Source organism: Camellia sinensis, chromosome 6 (genome assembly GCF_055761805.1).
Source record: "Camellia sinensis isolate YWXY chromosome 6, ASM5576180v1, whole genome shotgun sequence".
Classification (NCBI taxonomy): domain Eukaryota; kingdom Viridiplantae; phylum Streptophyta; class Magnoliopsida; order Ericales; family Theaceae; genus Camellia; species Camellia sinensis.
Genome location: NC_138966.1, coordinates 63,521,479 through 63,541,150, shown reverse-complemented (window position 1 = coordinate 63,541,150; position 19,672 = coordinate 63,521,479). Strand labels below are relative to the sequence as shown.

The 19,672-nt window shown below is 36.0% G+C and overlaps 1 protein-coding gene across 8 annotated transcripts in view; it reads right to left on the bottom strand.

Moving 5' to 3' along the window:
- The window catches only part of LOC114258297 (phosphatidate phosphatase PAH2), a 72,204-nt gene extending 54,125 nt beyond the window's left edge, over positions 1-18,079 (bottom strand). For 4 of the 8 annotated variants that reach the window (XM_082873903.1, XM_082873908.1, XM_082873902.1 and 1 more), the window contains exons 1-4: positions 15,086-18,079; positions 14,871-14,945; positions 14,564-14,799; positions 14,400-14,473 (exon numbers count right to left, since the gene is read on the bottom strand). In XM_082873903.1, coding sequence (XP_082730029.1) covers positions 14,400-14,473; positions 14,564-14,799; positions 14,871-14,945; positions 15,086-17,282 — 2,582 coding nt within the window. In that variant the 5' untranslated portion in view covers positions 17,283-18,079. The remainder of the gene's footprint in view (positions 1-14,399; positions 14,474-14,563; positions 14,800-14,870; positions 14,946-15,085) is intronic. The other 4 variants (XM_082873905.1, XM_082873909.1, XM_082873904.1 and 1 more) reach the window with 1 other exon arrangement.
- Between the last annotated feature and the right edge of the window lie 1,593 nt (positions 18,080-19,672).

Here is a 19,672-nt window from a genome sequence, read left to right as displayed (position 1 = left end):
GGGTCTTGATGATCTTGTAATCCTTGGAATGTTCATCTATATATATCATGTTTGAAATTCAAGTCTTGAAGAATTATGCACATGCTAAGCTATGCTCAAGCTATGATTCTTGTAATATGTTTTATAAAGCATGTCGATATTCATTCATTTACCACTTTACTATATTACTATTCACTGGACAATGACTCGCCCCTCTCTCTTATATACATGTAGGTGATGAAGAGCTTGATTATGAAGAGAAGCTTGATTAGAAGTCGGTTTTTTATGCCTTGTTAGCTTTGCAAGGTTTTGTTGCAAGTGATGTACTTTGCTTTTGTTGTCTCAACCTTCTAATAATGCAAGATAATATTCTAAAAGGAATGTATGTTTTCATTTCATATAGTTATGCACTGCTCTAAATAACTGTTTTAAATGGACTCAATATAAGAAACCAATGGCATCTGCAATTGAAAATGAAAATTTTGCCCCAACTATCATTGGAGTCCAACTTGTTTTGAAAGTTAGGCCTTTGGTAGTCCACGACTACTAGCCGATTACTACACTATCTTGTTTAGGGCGGGATGGGATCGTGACAGAGTGAGACTTCAATGGGGTTCATAACATAGTTGGGGCAAAATCCAATGTAAAGTGGGGACATATTGTCTCACACAAGCTATTTTTTAATGCCATTGCAAGTGGCTACATTATTTTTTTTCCCCAGAACTCAATGGGAGCAATTGCCCCACTCGCCATAACGTTTCTCCTCCCTTGTTTCTTACCCTTAATCCATACTATAGTGCCTTTAGCCCAACCTGTCTTCTTCCCCAAATTCTCAACCCCAACATTTTCTCTTTTCCCCAAGGATGCAAAAGCAAGTTTAGTCCATCTTTTAAAGTTTTCTAGTTTCCTTCACAACTTTCAAACTTTTTTGCAAATACATAACTTTGTCAAAAATTTTACACCACATTGACAAGATGGTCCCCTTCAATCAACATGAAAAGTGTTCATTTTTCCACCACACTGACAAGATGGTCTTCTTCAATCAACATGAAAAGTGTTCCCCCTATTCAATGCTTTCGTAGAATTGAGAATTCCTAAATTCTCACACCAAGATTTCTGCCTCTAGAAGTATGCTACATCCACCACAACTAAGAGTAGAAATTGATAAATAAGGTTTCCTGCCATCCTCATTCTTCTCATTTAAAAATTGAACTACAATTAACTCAAACACCAATGAGGGCTCCATATATGCTCTACTCCATTCTAATTATTCATCTCTTTTTCAACTTGTCCTTGAGAACCAAGAATGCCCGGAAAAAAACCATCACCAACCATTCCTAAAGAAGCACATGGCTAAATATTTCTTGTAAGTTCCACAATCTTTAACAACCGTTCTGTCTAACAAAATTATCTATTCTGCTATAAAATCCAAAACAACACATCATTGTACTCTTTATCCACTGTAGAGACAAATTTCAATACGTAAAAAGGTTCGACATATTTCAAAATTCATGTCACAAACATCCACTATTTACTAAACAGTGTTGATTATGTGATAGCAGGTTCCTATTTCCAATCTGGATTCCAGATCGTTAATTACACACTTTATAAACAAGCGAAACCTCTGATTCATGAAGAACAGAAAATTTAACAATGGGAGATTCAAACAGAAGAATTATCCTATTGAAATTCTGGGGATTTAGGTGGATGCATGAAATATAACTGTTGGGTTTGGAACCCTTTACCTACCACTGTATTATGTGCTTGTGTGTTGAGTGTTTGTTTAGTATTGAAATTTGTTGCTCTTCACTTATTGCCTCTGAAATTCTGTGGGTCTCTTTTCTTCTTTTTGATTGCTTTTGTTTCTCTTGCCTTTTCTTCTTGCTTCTAGTTTTCAATCTCTCGATTTATGATTCTCTTCTTTGTGTGATGGTCCTCATATTTAAAGAGGGCCATCTATGTGACAAGAGAATCTTATCTCCATTTTCAATCTAAAATTTTATGATAAAGTTGTTTGAATTCAAATGCAATGTTATCATAACAAATTTGGTTGGTCATGTTGATCTCCTAGACTTTATCCCCCTGTAGTTTCCTTGCTATAGGCTCTACATATATCATCCTTTGATTGAGCGTATTGTCCTTGGAGTATTGTAGGCTCCACATGTCATTTGAAGATCTTGATTAACATCATTTAAATACGACATTATGGTACCTTATCATGTACTTCAACAAATCTCATATTGATCATTTTTAGAGTTGGCATCCTACAGCTCCTCCACTATAGGCTTTGTATGTGTTGTCATCTGATCGACCGTGTCATTTTGTATGGGTTCAAAGACTTTGAGTTTCAATGGTCTCATCATCCCATTGAATTTGAAATCTTATCATAAATTTGGTTGAAACACTAAATTATTGCTTGCGCGCCCCGTTCTATCTAACCACTACCTAATTATATTTATTAAATATAACAAAATTAAAACACTAAAATATTATACTTAATATTAATTTTTACTCATTTATTTTTCATCTTATATCTTATAATTCTCATAAGTATAAATCATTATTTCTAATATACCCTATATATAATTTTTATTAATATTATCATTCTCAATTTACAAAATCAATCTGTCTCCCGCCCTGCCCCTACCACCCCCTGATTTTCCCCGTCCCCTATATGATACAGGGTGGGGGTGGGTTACTACAAACCCGCCCCAAACCTGACCCGTGACCATCCCTATAGATTAGAGTTGGGGCTAAGAAGCCTACAGAAAAAAAAAAAAAAGGTGACTATGAAATAAAGGTTGCAAAAGAAGTATTCTTTTGCAAATGATCTAGTGTAGAACTTATTCAAAGATCTATTAGAACAAAAGTTGATTGCTCTCCCAGAATTGAAAAGACCACACTACGTAGGGAAAACAAATGATCGAACGTATTGCCCCTATCATCGTTTGACTAGCCATCCACTAAAGGAGTACTTGTTCTGAAGGATAAGATTCAAGAACTTCTTGATTTTGAGATCATTGAACTCCCTTCTCAAGAGAAGGCATCTGCTAACCCAGTCACTATTGATAATGGTGAAAAAGGATAATGCATCGTTTACCAATCAAAAGGCATGAAGAAAAGAAAAAATGTCGCAGTGAAAGCTAGAAATGCTATTGCTTCTACAAGACATCAGAAATCGAAAGATTCCATGAAGCAAAAAAAGGCTAAAGTAAGCAAGAGGAAGGGAAAAAAGAAATGTCGAAAGAAGAAAAAAGGGGAGAAATTTGTTCTTGATGAACAATTAGAACAAATTCCCCAGACCTAGTTAAACTTGAAGAATTCTTGCCTCCAGAACTTCAATCTTTGGAGTTGCAGGCATACTTCGATAAGAGGAAGGAAGAGAAAGCTACTTTGGCCCCTTGCCTAACCAACATTGTGTCAAGGGATGATGATGAAGATGGAGTTTGTTTAGAGGTTAAGGAAGGAGATTGCATCACATCTCCTATTTGTATATACCTGATTCTCTAGAACATAAGCCGGCTTCGCCAGAGTATACACCAGCTTCGCCAAGGTATACACCAGAGGCCTTGAAGCATACTTTGACCTCCTTATGGTGTAAATCTCCAAGGAGCAAAGAGATTCCTCCAAAATATTCTCAAGTACCACCAATGTACTATCAAAATACTCCAGAATATGTAAGGGGTACAAAACAAAGAGGTCTTGGGTATGGGTCTAACATTGCTAACACTGAGCTTATGAGAAAGGCAACAAAAAGGTTGCATTTTGAGCATGATGAGGTGAATTGCATATGTAAGTCAGATGATGAAGCGTGGAAGCACTCGAACAAACAAGCAAAGTCATCTCAAATTAAAGACATCGATGAAGAATGGGAACTTGATTTTTCTCCTATGAGCTCACCATACACATCAATAGCTAGAACTAGAACATATGATGGAGAAAGTGTGTCAACTGGCCACTTTGATTTTCCATGCAATGTCACTACCGTGGATATGAATTTTGAAGAAGGAGAAGTACATATCAATAGCAATCCGGTTGATGACAAGAAAGCAAGGATTGAAGCCAAAAGGGAATCAAAAAATCCAGCAAAAGTAACGATTTCTTTAAAAGAGGAGGGGTTTGGAGACCATCAAAATCAGACTATTGAAACGAATCAAATTTTTGGACACCCTTTTCCCAATTGGGTTAAATGGGTCCAGTTCCCACAAGGATACACAGTACCTCATTTTCCCTTGTATAATGGGGTTGGTTGTCCAAGGTGCCATTTAGTTCATTTCCTTGCACAATGTACAACATAGTGAAAACCCAAGCAATGCTCTTACGGCAGTTTGTCCTCTCTATCAACAGATGAGCAACAGATTGGCAATGTAGCCTACCACCCAATTCAATCCCTAATTGGGACACCATGTCTGATCAATTTTATAGGAGGTTTTATGACCAAGGCCAGTGGAAATTGAAATGTTGGAACCTTTGGAAGATGAAGGAACGTCTGTTCAAACATGATTTCATAGAAGGCGAGGCACAATTGAGGGAAAGATTGAAATTGTTCTTGATCTCGTGAAATGGGCACTTACAAACCAAGGGATTTGTTCCTTCCATGGGTGGAACTGTGAGAACCAAAGCATGCACAGCATTCATTCATCTAATTATGATAGAAAATATCTTCATTCATTGGCCTAATGCATATTATATGCTTGTTATGTTAGGAATAGGGTTTTGAAGTGCTTAAGTAGGAAACCTTAGAAATTTGAAGAACTTGAACATGGAAACTAGGCAACAATGTAGGGTTAGGGAACTTGCTTGAATTGAATTTTTGAAGGACTAGATAACTTAGAAAACCTTAAGTGAGGAGCTTAAAGAACTTAGTTTAATAAGTAGAGCCTAATGAGTGCCAAATCAAAAATTAAGTAGGATTAGCAAAAAAACTAATCAAGATTAGCTTAAAGCCTAAGCAAGGTTAATTAGGCTAACCAAGATTAAGACTTAACTGAGATTAATTAGAACTAAGCCTAGTTAATTAGCCTAACGGAGTAATTAGCAAATTAATATAATTATATCCTACAAATTTAGAAGAATTGAGAGAGTTGGAGAAAGGTAGAAAAATTGGCGTTCTTGAACTCAGAGAAGGAAGAACAAGAGAAAAAGAAGAGAAAAAGGGGGAAAACCCAAGAAATCCAAGAATTCAAGCCTAGAAATCCCAAGAAAATCATCACAAGGTAGGAAACTCAATCCCCTTCCATAATTTCATATCAAAACCTAGCTAAAAATTGATTAGAAACAAGTTTTGGATGATTGAAATGAAAAGAAAATAGGAAAGTTTGAAAAAAAGAAAAAGGTTTGAAGAATTCATTGAAAATCAAGTTTTGAATTGGTTTTAAGTTAGATTTGAGCTATACAATTGATATGCTACAAACCTAGACCATTTACTTGTGATTAGGAAACCTTAGAACTTGGTTTGAAGGATTGAAAACGTAGGAATAAAAAGAAGAAAAGAAAAGTTAGGAAACATGAATTAAAGTATGCTTTTCATGTAGTTTGATCTTCAAATCCTTGCAAATAAAGGAGTTTCTATGTATCTAGCTCCATATTTACATGTTTTTGGTCATTATATACCATGTTTTAAGGTTTAGAAGCAAAGAAAACCAAATTGGAAGGTTTAAGAACATGTAGAACAGTCCCAGCCCCAACCTGAGCTTGCTGTCCACTCGAGCCGCCTTCATCAGGCGCACGAGCGTGCAGAATGCATTTTGCGTGTCCTGACCCACCGCTTAAGCGGCCAACATGGACGCACGTGCGGCCAGCCCTGTTCAGCTTATACCTTGCAACTTCAAATAAGCATATCTCTTTCATCTGAAGTTGGTTTTATGTGATTCTTAAGTCTAAATTCAAGCCCCAGAAGTCTAGTTTCCAATGGTGATGGTCTCACATCCAAATTCAAAGTATACAAATAGATATGCCTAAATAAGCGAAGGCTGCTCACTTTCTTCCTAACCGTTTCATGCTGATTCCTCTCCTAACTTAGTTTCCTTCCACTTCTTGCTATTTCCTTAAACCTTAAATATGTAAATATGATATTTCCCAATGTAAAGCATATGAAATTGTTGTAGGGTATATGCACATTTAGTACATGATTAACATTTATAAGAGACTTGAGATAGAGCTGATTCTTTAGAAAATGCTAAGCTAAAGCAAAACGCTTGAACTGACTTGAGAACTTGCAAGTTAAGTTAAGAAAGAAAAAATAAAACTAAGTTAGTTCGATTGTTAAACGCTTGTTACAACAGTGTTTGTATTTTACTGTGTATGTCAAGGTCGTTAAGGAGTTCTATCGAGCACGAGCCATCTATGAGTAATATCTTTGTAAAGTTATGTTTGAAAATATATTTTGGAAATGCTTTGAGAACGATGTTTTCTGAAATCTTATTTTATATGAATGAATGAATGTTCCATGTTGCGATGAATCTAGTAGTGGCATCCAAAAGTATACAAAGCCTGACAAAAAGGGCTCAACATAAAAACCCGTCATCCAAAAAATAGTCTTAACAAAGGAGCTTAAACAGACCAAGGCCAAGAAATATTCTCATCCATAATCTAAAGAGGGTCTAAACACAGTGCCAAATAGTTGTGACTCATACAATTAAAATTCACATGTATGAATCATGAGGGGGAATTTGTTGGCTGGCACATAAATTTCAACCAAATTTATGATAAGATTTCAAATTCAACGGGATAATGAGACCGCTGAAACTCAGAGTCTTTGAACCCATATAAGCCAAGTGACACATGGATAATGACATAATCAATCAAGCGACAACACATACAGCGCCTATAGTGGAGGAGTTGTAGGATGCCAACTCTAAAAATGATCAATATGATTTGTTGAAGTACACAATAAGGTACCATAACGTCATATTTAAATGATGTTACTCAAGATCTTCAAATGACACTTGAAACCTACAAGACTCGAAAGACAATACACCAAACCAAAGGATGACACCTATAGAGTCTACATAAAGGAAACTACAAGGGATAAACATGATCAACCAAATTTGTTATGATAACATTACATTTGAATTCAAACAATGCTATCATACAATTTGAAATTCAAAATAGAGATAAGATTCTCTTATCTATCACACAATGACTCTCTATAAATACAAGGACCATCACACAAAATAGGGGGATCAAAAATCGAGAGATCGAAAACTAGAAGCAAGAAGAAAAGATGAGAGAAACAAAAGCAATCAAAAAGAAGAAGAGAGACCAAGAGAATTCAAAAGTTGTTGTCAAGAGCAACAAACTTCAGTACTCAACACTTAACGCACCGGCATGTAATACAATGGCAGGCTATAGGTAAAGGGTTCCAAACCCAATAGTTGTATTACGTGTATCCAAGGGTTCTAAATACCCATAATTTCAATAAAATAATTATCTTGTTTGAATATTACTTTGTTAAATTTATGTTCTTCATGAATCAAAGATCTCACCTGTTTTAAAGTGTGTAATTCACGATCTGGAATCTAGATCCGAAATAGGAACATGCTATCAAATAATCAATACCGTTTAGTCCAAAAACTAAATAGTGGATGTTTGCAACATGAATTTCGAAATGTGTTGAAAGATTTCACGTTTCTCTACTCCACAATCTCTAGCCACAGAGGATTTCATTCCTCAGTCCTAGTCAATACTTTTAGCCTTTCAGAATCATGATATATTGTAAATTAGGTATGATAAGCCCCAAAGATGCATATCACTTTAAGGAGTATAGATAAAAGATGAAATAATATTTTTAGTCAACTTGCAACTTGAAACCAAGAGAAGCCCTTCTCAAGGTTCCATGGTCTTCACTGCCTTGAAATATTGTATTTAACACATCCTTAGAGCATCTCCAACGGTGAACTTCTTTTTTCACCAAATCTGAATAAAAAATGACTCGTTTCACCAAATCTGATATCACTAGCTCCAACGGTTCATCAAATCCCGTATCAAATCCCGTGGGTCAACCCGTTGGTCGACCGGTGGGTCGACTGGTAAGCGTAAATATTTTTTTTTTTTTTTTTTTGCAACTTTAAACGCTATGTGAATACCCTAATAACCGTGTTTTTCATTTCCCTTCCTTCCAAGAAAATGAAACCAAAACCTCTACCTTCTCACCAAAACCAAAACCTCCACCTTTTTTCATTTCCCTGTAAACTAAAACCTCCACCTTCTCACCCACCAAATTTTTGCTCTCAGCCTACTGAATTTTGCATGTTTTCTCCCTAGATCGATGAAGATTTTCCTCTGTTGGAATTTAAGCATCTAATTGACAAGACTTGCCATAATGATCGGTTGGTGGGTTGGAATTTTGCATGTTTGCTCTCAGTTCACAATTGCAGATTCATCAAGTTTCAACAATTTCAGATTAGTGCTGGTGGGTTGACCAGTTGGTTGACCGGCCGGTCAACCGGTAAGGCAAAATATAATTTTTTTTTTACCTGTTTGAACCTTTTTTGACCAGTTTGAACCTACCTATTTGAAAGGAATTCGGTCGACCGGTTGGTCAACCGGCCGGGCAACCAGTTGGTCGACCGGGTCCTCCCTCCAACGGTCACAAACAGTGTTTTGGTAAAATCAGTATCTTGTCCTCAGTTTGATGAATTGTTTGATAAAATCTCAATCTGATATCAATTTGGTGCAACCGTTGGAGTAGTAAACAGTAACTTTTTCATCAAAATTTGAATTTGATGTCAACTTTGGTGAACCGTTGGAGATGGTCTTAGTGAATATAACAATATTATCACCACAATTCTAGGCCTCATTGATACATAGCAACTGGATTTTACTACTCAACACTATCTTCTTGACAATTATAGGAGCAACTTAAACAACTTATAATGAATCAATAAATTGTGTTTAACATAACAAGGTTGATCACATCTCGTTTGGGAAGTTCGCTATTTTAGTAGGCTATTTTAGCTGGCTATTTTAGCTTTTGGCTATTTAGTAGGCTAAAATCTATGAAGCACGGACACAGACACGGACACGCATACGGATATGGATACAGACACGGACACAGGACACGGCAATTTCTAAAAAATGGGGACACAGACACGGCAAATTTTTTTTAATTTTTTTTTATAAATATTTTTATTTTAATACATATTAATTATTTTATTTTTTTATTATATTTTGTAAAGTGGCAGAAGGATAGAACTGAGGAAAACCTTACGAGCTATAGATTGGCTAATAAGGAGATCAAGAAAGTAGTGAGAGAGACTAAGTTGAAAGTGTATGATGACCTATACACTAGACTAGATAGTAAGGAGGGAGAGAAGAGGGTATACAAACTTGCTAAGATACGGGAGAGGAAAACAAGAGATTTTAATCAAGTAAAGTGCATCAAGAGTGAGGATTCTAAGGTATTGGTGAAGGATGATGAGATTAAGGAAAGATGGAAGAAGTATTTTGAGAAATTGTTAAATGAGGAACATGGAAGTACGACAATAGGGGAAGAAATAATCAGTAATACGATAAACCAGGACTATAGATTCTATCGCAGGATTAGGAACTTTGAAGTAGAGATTGCACTTAAGAAGATGAAATCAAATAAGGCTTTAGGACCTGATGATATCCCTATTGAAGCTTGGAAGTGTTTGGGTAAAAAGGGAGTTGCTTGGTTGACTAGGTTGTTTAGCAAAATTTTGTTGACTAGAAACATGCCAAATGAGTGGAGGAAGAGTATTTTAGTGCCAATTTATAAGAATAAAGGTGATGTCCAGAATTGTAACAACTATAGAGGAATTAAGCTAATGTGTCACATAATGAAAGTGTGGGAGAGGGTGATGGAACACCGATTGCGAGACATAACAGAGGTGTCAGAGAATCAATTTGGGTTTATGCCTGGTAGGTCAACAATGGAAGCGATCTATCTTTTGAGGAGAGTTATAGAAAAATATAAAGAAAAGAAAAGAGACATTCATATGGTGTTTATCGACCTTGAGAAAGCATATGACAGAGTGCCCCGAGATATAATATGGTGGGCGTTAGAGAAGAAATGGGTGACAAAAGGCTACATTGACGTGATTAGAGACATGTATGAAGGGGTGGTGACCACTATTAGATCGCCAGCTGGAGAAACAAATGAATTTCCTATCACTGTAGGGTTACACCAAGGATCTACCTTAAGTCCTTATCTTTTTGCTTTAGTTATGGACGAGTTGACGATAAATATTCAGGATGACGTGCCATGGTGTATGCTGTTTGCAGACGATATTGTGTTAGTGGATGAGACTAGAGAAGGAGTTAACACAAAGTTGGAGATTTGGAGAAAAACTCTTGAATCTAAAGGATTTCGGATAAGCAGAACTAAGACAGAGTACATGGAGTGTAAATTTAGTAACAGTAACAATGAAAGCAGAGGAGAAGTGAAGATTGAGAACCAAGAACTGCCTAAGAGTGAACATTTTCGTTATTTAGGGTCGATTATCACAACAGCGGGAGAGATTGATGCAGATGTGGCCCATAGGATTAAGGCAGGATGGTGTAAGTGGAGAAGTGCGTCTGGGGTATTGTGCGATAAACGAATACCCACTAGACTAAAAGGTAAGTTCTATAGAACGGCTATTAGACCAGCTATGTTGTATGGGACGGAGTGTTGGGCAACCAAGAAACAACATGTAGATAAGATGAGTGTGGCTGAGATGAGAATGCTAAGGTGGATGTGTGGTAAGACTAGACAGGACAGGATTAGGAATGAGTGTATTCGGGAATGGGTAGGAGTAGCACCGATAGAAGATAAGTTGAGAGAGAATCGTTTGAGATGGTTTGGTCATATTCAACGGAGACCAACAGAGGCAGTAGTGAAGAGATGCGATACTGTAATGATAGATGGAAGTGTTAGGGGACGGGGTAGGCCTAGATTAACGTTGACTAGCGTTATAAATAGAGATATGAATCTACTTAATTTGACTAATGAAATGGCCTTTGATAGGGCCGCGTGGAGAAGAAGGATTCATGTAGCCGACCCCATTTGATGGGACTTAAGGCTTGGTTTGGTTTGGTTTATTATATTTTGTAAATAATGTGTTTCAATTAATTTTTTTTTTATTTTATTTTACATACATGTGTTTATTTTTTTATTTATTAATATGTATAAGTATATATTATCTTATATTATGTATTATATATTATCTTATAAGTATATTTATGTTATATATAACTATTATATAATATATAATAATAATAGTTATTATATAATAATAATAGTTACATATATTATATATGAATCAAGATTCAAGAGATAAAGACGGGAGATAGAAGCGAGAGAGAAAGAGACCGAAGCGAGAGAGGGAGACAGAAGTGAGAGCGATCACGAGGGAGACAGGGAAGGCGAGAGAGAGAGATCTAAGAAGTCGAAGGGGGCTCTGGATCGTCGAAGTCGAAGGGCTCTAAGAAGTCACCAACCAGGTTTGTACTCCTTTTCTCTTTCGTTTACTCTTCTCGCCGTGTTCGATGGCATGTCCAGATTTGGACACGAGTGTTCCCACCCTGTCTCCGCCGTGTCCCTTGCAAAAAAACAAATTAAATTATGGGGACACACCAGATGTCGTGTCCCTAGCGTGTCCCCGTGTCCCTGGCGTATCCCCGTATCCGACACCGCCACAACTTCCATTTTTGCGTGTCCATGCTTCATAGGCTAAAATATTTGTGCTTAAGAAGAGAGTTGGATTTTTTTGTAGTTGAATGTGATATTTATGAGAGAAAAAGTGAAATGATTATGGATTTGATGTGACATTTTGTCTTATTGACTATTTTAGCCTATTTTGTCTTTTTGTGGATTTTAGCCCCAAAAAAAACCAATTTTTCCCAAAACACCCCAAAATGGAGTCATGATTATAATCTCCAAGATCATTATATAACATAATTAACAAGATCATTATCTGGCATGTTTGAGGAGCTCATTAGATCAAGAATTTAGTTTTTTTTTTTTTTAATGTTTTGTTAAAAATAATATGAATTTTGATGATTAACGGTTTTTGGTTTGATTTATTTTTAGTTGTTAAATATTAGACAAAATGAATTTTTATGATTAATGGTTTTTGTTTTGATTTATTTTTTAGTTGTTAAATATTAAACAAAAATTATTTATTTTATCTTTATAATAATTTTTATCTCTTAAATTTCTATAAAATTATTTAATGTGGGCACTATTGTGGACATCCCCCAGGACGACTACCTTGTGTAATATTGATGCAACGGTCATTTCCTGAGAAAGCATGTAAGATTCAGGCCACCAAACCAATAGGACCAAACAACCAACCCGAGGCCGGACAACCGCCCTTGGCCAGATGACCGGTTGGACGATCGGCCAGATGACCGGTGGGACAACCGGTTGGAAGAATTGTTCAGTTTTGCAAATTCCAGAGAACTTGTCAACCACAGCTATCACCCTTGTCAATCGGGCCTAATGACCGGCTAGCTATAACCAAGACTAGATGATCGAACAACACAAGAGGACATCAGTCCGGACATCCAGGTGGACGACCGCCTTGTGTAATCTTTACTGCAACGATCTTTTTGTTGCAATGACTCTTCTTATTGTAATGATTGTCAACGGCTATTTGATTAAACCCGTCATTCCACGATTTAAACAAAATATGGGAAATGAAAACTACTCAAGTTGGGCAACGTAAATTTAACCAAAAATGTCACGCATCTCTTCAATGAGCAACAGTCAAATTACTGGATGTGTACTTCATTTAAATACAACTTCAGCTGTAGAAAAACACGTTTGAGCCAAAAAAATTTCTTTGACTCAATCATCAATCTCAAACTCACTCTGAGAGATATCTAAAGCATTCATCTCTGATTCATTCATCTTCTTCAGAAGTTAAACACTGAGCGTAGATATTTGTTCATCTGCCTTTGAGAGGTTTTACTAAAAAATTGAGCTTTCATATTTTGTATCTACCTTCGAGAGGTTTTCATTGTAGCTTTCTTTGAGAGCAAAAATATTCATCACAAATCCTGTAAGAGTGTAGAACACTCATTTTTCTTGATTCTTTTAGAGTGATAGTGAAATCACCTAAGGTCTTCAAGGGTTTGAAGGCTTGAATAGTCTATGAAAATCTGTGGAGGATTGCTCCATGTGTAAGAGGTTGCTAGCACCCCTGTGAAGCTAGAAGGTTGAAGAATAGTGGAAAATCTCAAGTTGAAGTTTGAGGAATGGACATAGGCTTGGATGAAGCCAAACCACTATAAATCTGTTTGCATTCTCTTTCCTTATCTCTTTAACTTCATATTCATATTTACTGTGGTATTCATCTGATATACTTGATTTTCATCTGTTATAGCTGCTGCACTAGAACTTAATTTTATTTGGATAATTGTTAGTTTTAACTTGTAAAAACCCAATTCACCCCCTCCCCCTCTCCTAGGTTGCTTTTCGGGTAACATGTCTAATCATTTCTTTATGAGGAAAAGAATGACTCATAAAATGCTCATGAAAACAAATATATACTTTTGAAATGCTACCCAAAAAAAATATGTATATATTATCCCATCATTCAATTAACATAATGAATTCAAACACCCTAAATTTTTTGACAAAACATCCAAAACTAACTAACGAACAGATGAGAATGCACAAAATTACAATAGTCACTTCCAAAGTCATAAACATGAACAACCATTTTCACCTCTCTTCAATCTTCTTCAGCAGCAGCTTCACCAATCAGAAATATTAGGGCACATTACTATGAAGGCTCACAAACCAAACCAAACAAAACAACGCCTTATGTCCCACTCAAGTGGGTCGACTACATGAATCATTTTTCACCATTCCGCACCATTCCGTACTATTTAAGGGCTATATGCTCAATTAAATTAAATAAATTCATATCATTTTCTACTATGACATCCCATGTCAATTTAGGTCTTCTACTCCCCTAACATATCCATTTAAAGTGATCATATCATCTGCTACACTGATTTTATGAATGTGTTGCTTCTAATTGCCCAACATTCTATCTTGTAAAGCAACACTGGCCAAAAATTGTATCAAACTGTTAGTTACCTGCAGCCCCTCTCGCACGTTGAGAGACAAAATAACACAAAATGAAAATGGTGCATAAACCCATCATGAAATAGTGCACATTAATATGGAGGAACGAATGGTTTTAACAAGAATTGAACACAACACCTCCTTGAATCAGATCTCAGATATCATGTTAGGAGACCAATTATCACAAAAGCTTAAGCTTGTAAGAGCCCAACAATGTATATCAAGCTCTTATATTCTTAATAGTCTGATGCAAGAAACAGAACCCAACTGTACAAACGTGACTTCTAGTATTAACTACATTAAGATATATATCACTATTGGTAAACTCTTGAACTGACGGGAAAAAACCCAAAAAAAAAAGTAAGGATAATCTTACTTGGTAATCGTCCCATCAATATCGGAAATGACTACACGAGTGTCCCATTTCCAAGAAAAGATTCTAGCATCAACCTGTTAAGTCAATACTTCGAGTGAGAGAGAGAGAGAGAGAGAGAGAGAGAGAGAGAGAGAATTGCAATCAAACAATGCATAACAAACAACCTGCTGTGGCCCCAGCATCGCAGTTGAGAATGTGAAGGTTACTGTGTTCTTCCCTTTATTCAGATTCAAGGATGCCAGCTGTTCAGAAGTTGGAGTGACTGCCCTCACTTTCTTCTTCTTGACAAGCACATCTCTTTCCCCATCCAAACCAATAGAGCTCTCCAAAGTATTTTCACCATCAGAACTTGTAGAACTATGAGTTGGCTGGGAGGTATCAATGGCTTTAGATGGATTGCCTGAAAAAGTTTCTCAATATGATCAAAATAACTATCATGAATTTCAGTTCAAACATGTGAGGATGAGGGACCTTCTTCTCCATGCATGGACAGACTGAGGGATGCAACTGGATGGGTAAACAGGTATTCTCCCACAAGGGGTGATGCTGAAAAAGAAAAAAAATTTTGTCAATCCACAAGAAAAATGTCCTGGCAATATAGCCATCCTTTCAATTCAGTTCCCAATCAACCAGCAAATATGTAAGTTTTGACCTATATATGGCATATAAGCAAGTAGTTCTCTTACCGACTGCAGGGCTGGCAGGTACTTCTTTAGGCTCCTGCGAAATTTGAGCATCCTTGACTGTTGGTTGTGCCTGGGATACAAGATCTTTGTCTTCATCTGACTTTATACAGCTTGAAATGTCTCCCCTCAGTAGCATCCACTTCAAGGATTCAGAATTTGAATCTAGAGAATGGCCTAAAGAACAGAGAGGGTCATCTACATCTAATACATCCATGTGAGACCACCTACTAGGTAAAGATTCAGCCATCCTCTCAACATCCTCACCAGCAACTTTATTACTTCGTGGAATATTAATGAAAGTTGAAACTATCCTTGACTTTTGTCTGAAGTCTTCAACATCATTTGGCATATTCTCTTGAACAAACTTGTCTGGAGATGAATGTAACTCATCATTTGGGTTGAGTGACTCAATCACTGCTTCACTAACATTTGGAGCAACTGAGGGGCGATCTTCTTGCTCAACATGAACTGAAGAAATTGACTCTATGCATTTAACTTCCCCATGATTGAAATCATCAAGATCACCAAAAAGGAGCTGTTCTTCCTCTGAGATGTCTGATGGTGAAACAGTCATTACCTTTGTTGTGAAACTGTCACCCCTAAATGCTTGAGATTCACTAATTGGCTTTGAAGAATACTGGAAATTGCTTATGTTATCTCCATCCCTAATATTTTGCTCATCTTGTACTTCATAAATTGACTTGTTGAAATCAGAAATAGTGCAAATGCTGCATAACTCATCTTTTTTTACGGAACCATATATTGGGTCAACAGTCACCAATGGAGTACAGGTTTCACTTACAATTCTATTTGCAATTGTGTTCAAAGAAGTTCCCTCACTACCAAGAATCTGTGCCTCATTGTCACATATGCCATCTGCTAACAAATCTGGAACATCTAAAGGTCGTCCCCCATTTGCTACTAATAAACTAGTTTCTTGTAGAGAGGATACCTCAGATATTAGCTCAGCTGTCTGATGAAGTGTTTTGGCATATAAATCCTCCAATCCTCCTACCTTTGAGTTCTCTAAAGTTTCACAGTAAACAAAAGCTTCGAGTCTATCTTCTCCCCTCTCCTCCTTGGAGACCCCATCGCCTGGTAAAACAATGTCCTTCTCCTTAAAAACCTGTTCATCAAGCTTCGTGCTGGGACATGCACTGAGCTGAGCAGGATCTGGATCAGGACTTATGGTCTTAGAGATGAAACCCCTAGCATTCTCATCATGATCTACATTCATTCCACCTAATTGATCAATCTTCCTTACTGTTTGAGAATTCAAACTATAATTTTCATGCAAACCACTTTCACCAAAAGAGGATGTTTCAACAATGTGCTTAGTGTTTAAATGTGAGATTTCCACACCAAAATCCTTATCAGAACTCCCCAGTTTCTGATAACTATTGCCCATTTTGCTGTCATATGAACTAATTCCTTCATGCAACACATGATAGTCTAAACTATGTACCATGTTGTCCTGCAATGGAGAATCCGTCTCACCCTGTCTAACCTTAATTGGCAAATCATTGTTTGCTTCGCCACCTGGAATATCGGGAGCAGAAAGCCGTGACACGTTAGTTTTCCTCCGCTTAGTACATGCAAGATTTGTAGACCAGTTCACTTCCAAGAGGTCAGCTACAAGTTTAGCCCGCTCCAATGAATCTGCTCGTACAACACCAGGGCCAGTCTCTTGCTCTTGACTAGTATCCTCTTTCATTGACTTCCTTCCAAAAACAAGACCAAAAATACGAGACCTGCATGAACTTTTCCTTGTCAAAATCTTCACATTAGTGACATCAATATGAGTAACCAAATCAGACTGATTAGCATCATAGTGGAAACTTTTGGACTTCAATGGACTAGTACTACTCCGGGACTGCTCATCCGAAAATGGAGGATAAAATACAAAATTCCCCTCTTCAACATCCACCTCACTGAGAAAGTAGGTTTCCCCTTTGTGATCCAAATACATATGGAAATCTGCTTGGACTCCATTGACACTTATGTTGACCACTTCATTTTTTGTCTTGGCAACCCCTTGAAATTTCCCAAACCGAACATACCAAGGTGATGATTTGAAGGTCCCATCTTGCTGTTCCACCACAATTATATCTACAGCACCACTAAATCGATGAAAGGGCCCAGACACAGTATGAACTCCTCGGGAGATGTAGTTGCCAAGCCTCCCCACTGCATACATTCTCCAAGAAATCCAAATTTCTCCGACCACCCAGATAGCAAAAAAATAAAATAAATAAAAATTTCAAAACCTCACCATACATTAACCATCCATGAATCAATCAATCACCCGGAAAAATTGGGAACGAGACTTTTAGCTCATAACTTATCTACCATTACTCTCTGCTAGATCATGTTGGAATTCCGAGAGTAAGATCATAAAAACCTCAATAGAATATCACAGCTCAATAACCCAATTGATTGTCCCACCAAAACAGCGAAGCTTATAACTCCATAAAAAATTCATGAATTTGCATAAGACCCAACTTCAAATAACAGAGAAAAACGACGAACAAGTCTTTAACAGTACACCAAACCCAGCTCAAAAGATATTTGATAGTACAAATTTAAAGCCAACCCATATGAGAAAAAACTGAAAAAACGTTCTCGAACGTTGAACAACATATTCGCTTCTATATTATTAATCGGATGGGGCAAATATCTAATCAGCAAGACACTCCAAAGAACATGACCATGTATATTACCCCTTTTATATAAACATCTTATTGTATTGTATATACATACACTTTAGATGAAAGAATCGCCAACGTAATCAGGAGGGTTTGGGAAAAGGAGACTGACCCGAGGAGAAGAAAGTCAGCTTTGTAAACAAACGGCTAACAGTTTTCTCAGTCTATTATGGACGAGGGCAGAGAGAGAGCAACAACTGGTCTGGCGTTTGTATTCTGGGAAAAGGCAATAGGAAGAATGTGTAATTTCATGATATACTCTCATTTTGAATTTGTATATAGTTAAAATATTTTTTAAAAAGATAGGCTAGTTTAATAAATTGTTTGAAAAGTAAATTATTTTGATAAATAATTTGAAAAGTAAGTTACTTTAATAAATAATTTGATAATTTGATTTTTTAGAATATTTGTAAAACAAAAAAAAAAACTCGGGTTGAATGAGTTAGGTGGAATGGCTTTTATTAGGTGGAGACAAATTTTTTTTTAACTATAAAAAAGACATTCCGTGAGTTATCATAACATTCATAGGCTCTTGTTCTAGAATAATTGATTGACAATCAAATTTAACTTAACTCATAGGAAATGACCCGCTACTAAGATAACAATGGACTTCACTTACCCCGCAACAAGAGACAGAGTCACGATCAGAATATAATATATTTATTTTGTGAAATTTATATCTCCAAAAATTCAAGCCCTGCTCTTCCGTGTGGAAGGCTAGTGTGTCACCACCCCCGGTGATTGAGACAAAAAGTTCTATCCATGCTTTTAAACAACCCTTCGCCAGCCGATGGCTTTTTTAATTCATGATTTGGTTCTGATTTAAAAAATTGGAGAAAGGGTCTCTATAGATCGATTCTGGATTTATGTCCATGGGTTTGGATTTGATCTGAATCAAACTGTATAACTTAAATCATATATATTTACTTGCTACATATTATATTTATTTAAGTTAATGGTGGAACGATCTAAATGTTTATGTTTCAAAAAATTATGAAAGATTAATGTTGAACAATATTTGCTTAATATTATGCTTTTGTTTAACTAGTGAATATTATGAGTAGTTTGTTTGATGGTCATGTTATTATTATTTTTTATAATTTATGATAGGATGAATTTTTTTAAAAAATTTATATGATTTTTCTTGTGAACAAATTATATGAAACTGTGATTGCAAATCAAACTGAACCGTGTTTAAATGGTTTGGTTCGAATTGGTTTGTATGATTTTAATGGTTTGGTTAAGTTCCAATTTTTTTAGAACCGTAGACAATGGATTAATCCTGATTTCATTTCAAACCGATCCAAATCGGACCACGCTCACCCATATTCAAGAGTGTATACTATATGCACTTTCTTACGTATTTTTGTAATGTATATTACGTAATTTTGTAGTAAAATTTTATATATTTTTCTAATAAAAGTTATGATAATTTGCGGTTTATAAATAAAGTTACGTATTTTTGTGATAATATTACATATTTTGTGATATTGTTACACATTTTGCAGTTAGAAAATGTTTGGGCCACAAAATGTGTAACTTCATTTTTGAACCACAAATTATCGTAATTCCTACAAAAAAATATATGTAATATTTATCACAAAAATACATAACAATATGCATATTGTACACATATTTTGAAGGGTGTGTACCATAGCATAACTTTTTAGGTGGTGTTTGGGATGAGCTAAATTAGCTAAAATAGTTGATAAAGATAAATAATAAAAAAAATTTACTATAGTTAATAGGACAAAATGTCATATTTATATATCAATTAATTATTTTTTCTCTCACAGCCATCTGTTCAACTATTAAAAATAAATAAAAAATAAAATCACAAATTATCTCAAATACAACTTTTTTCATCTCTTAAATAGTCAAA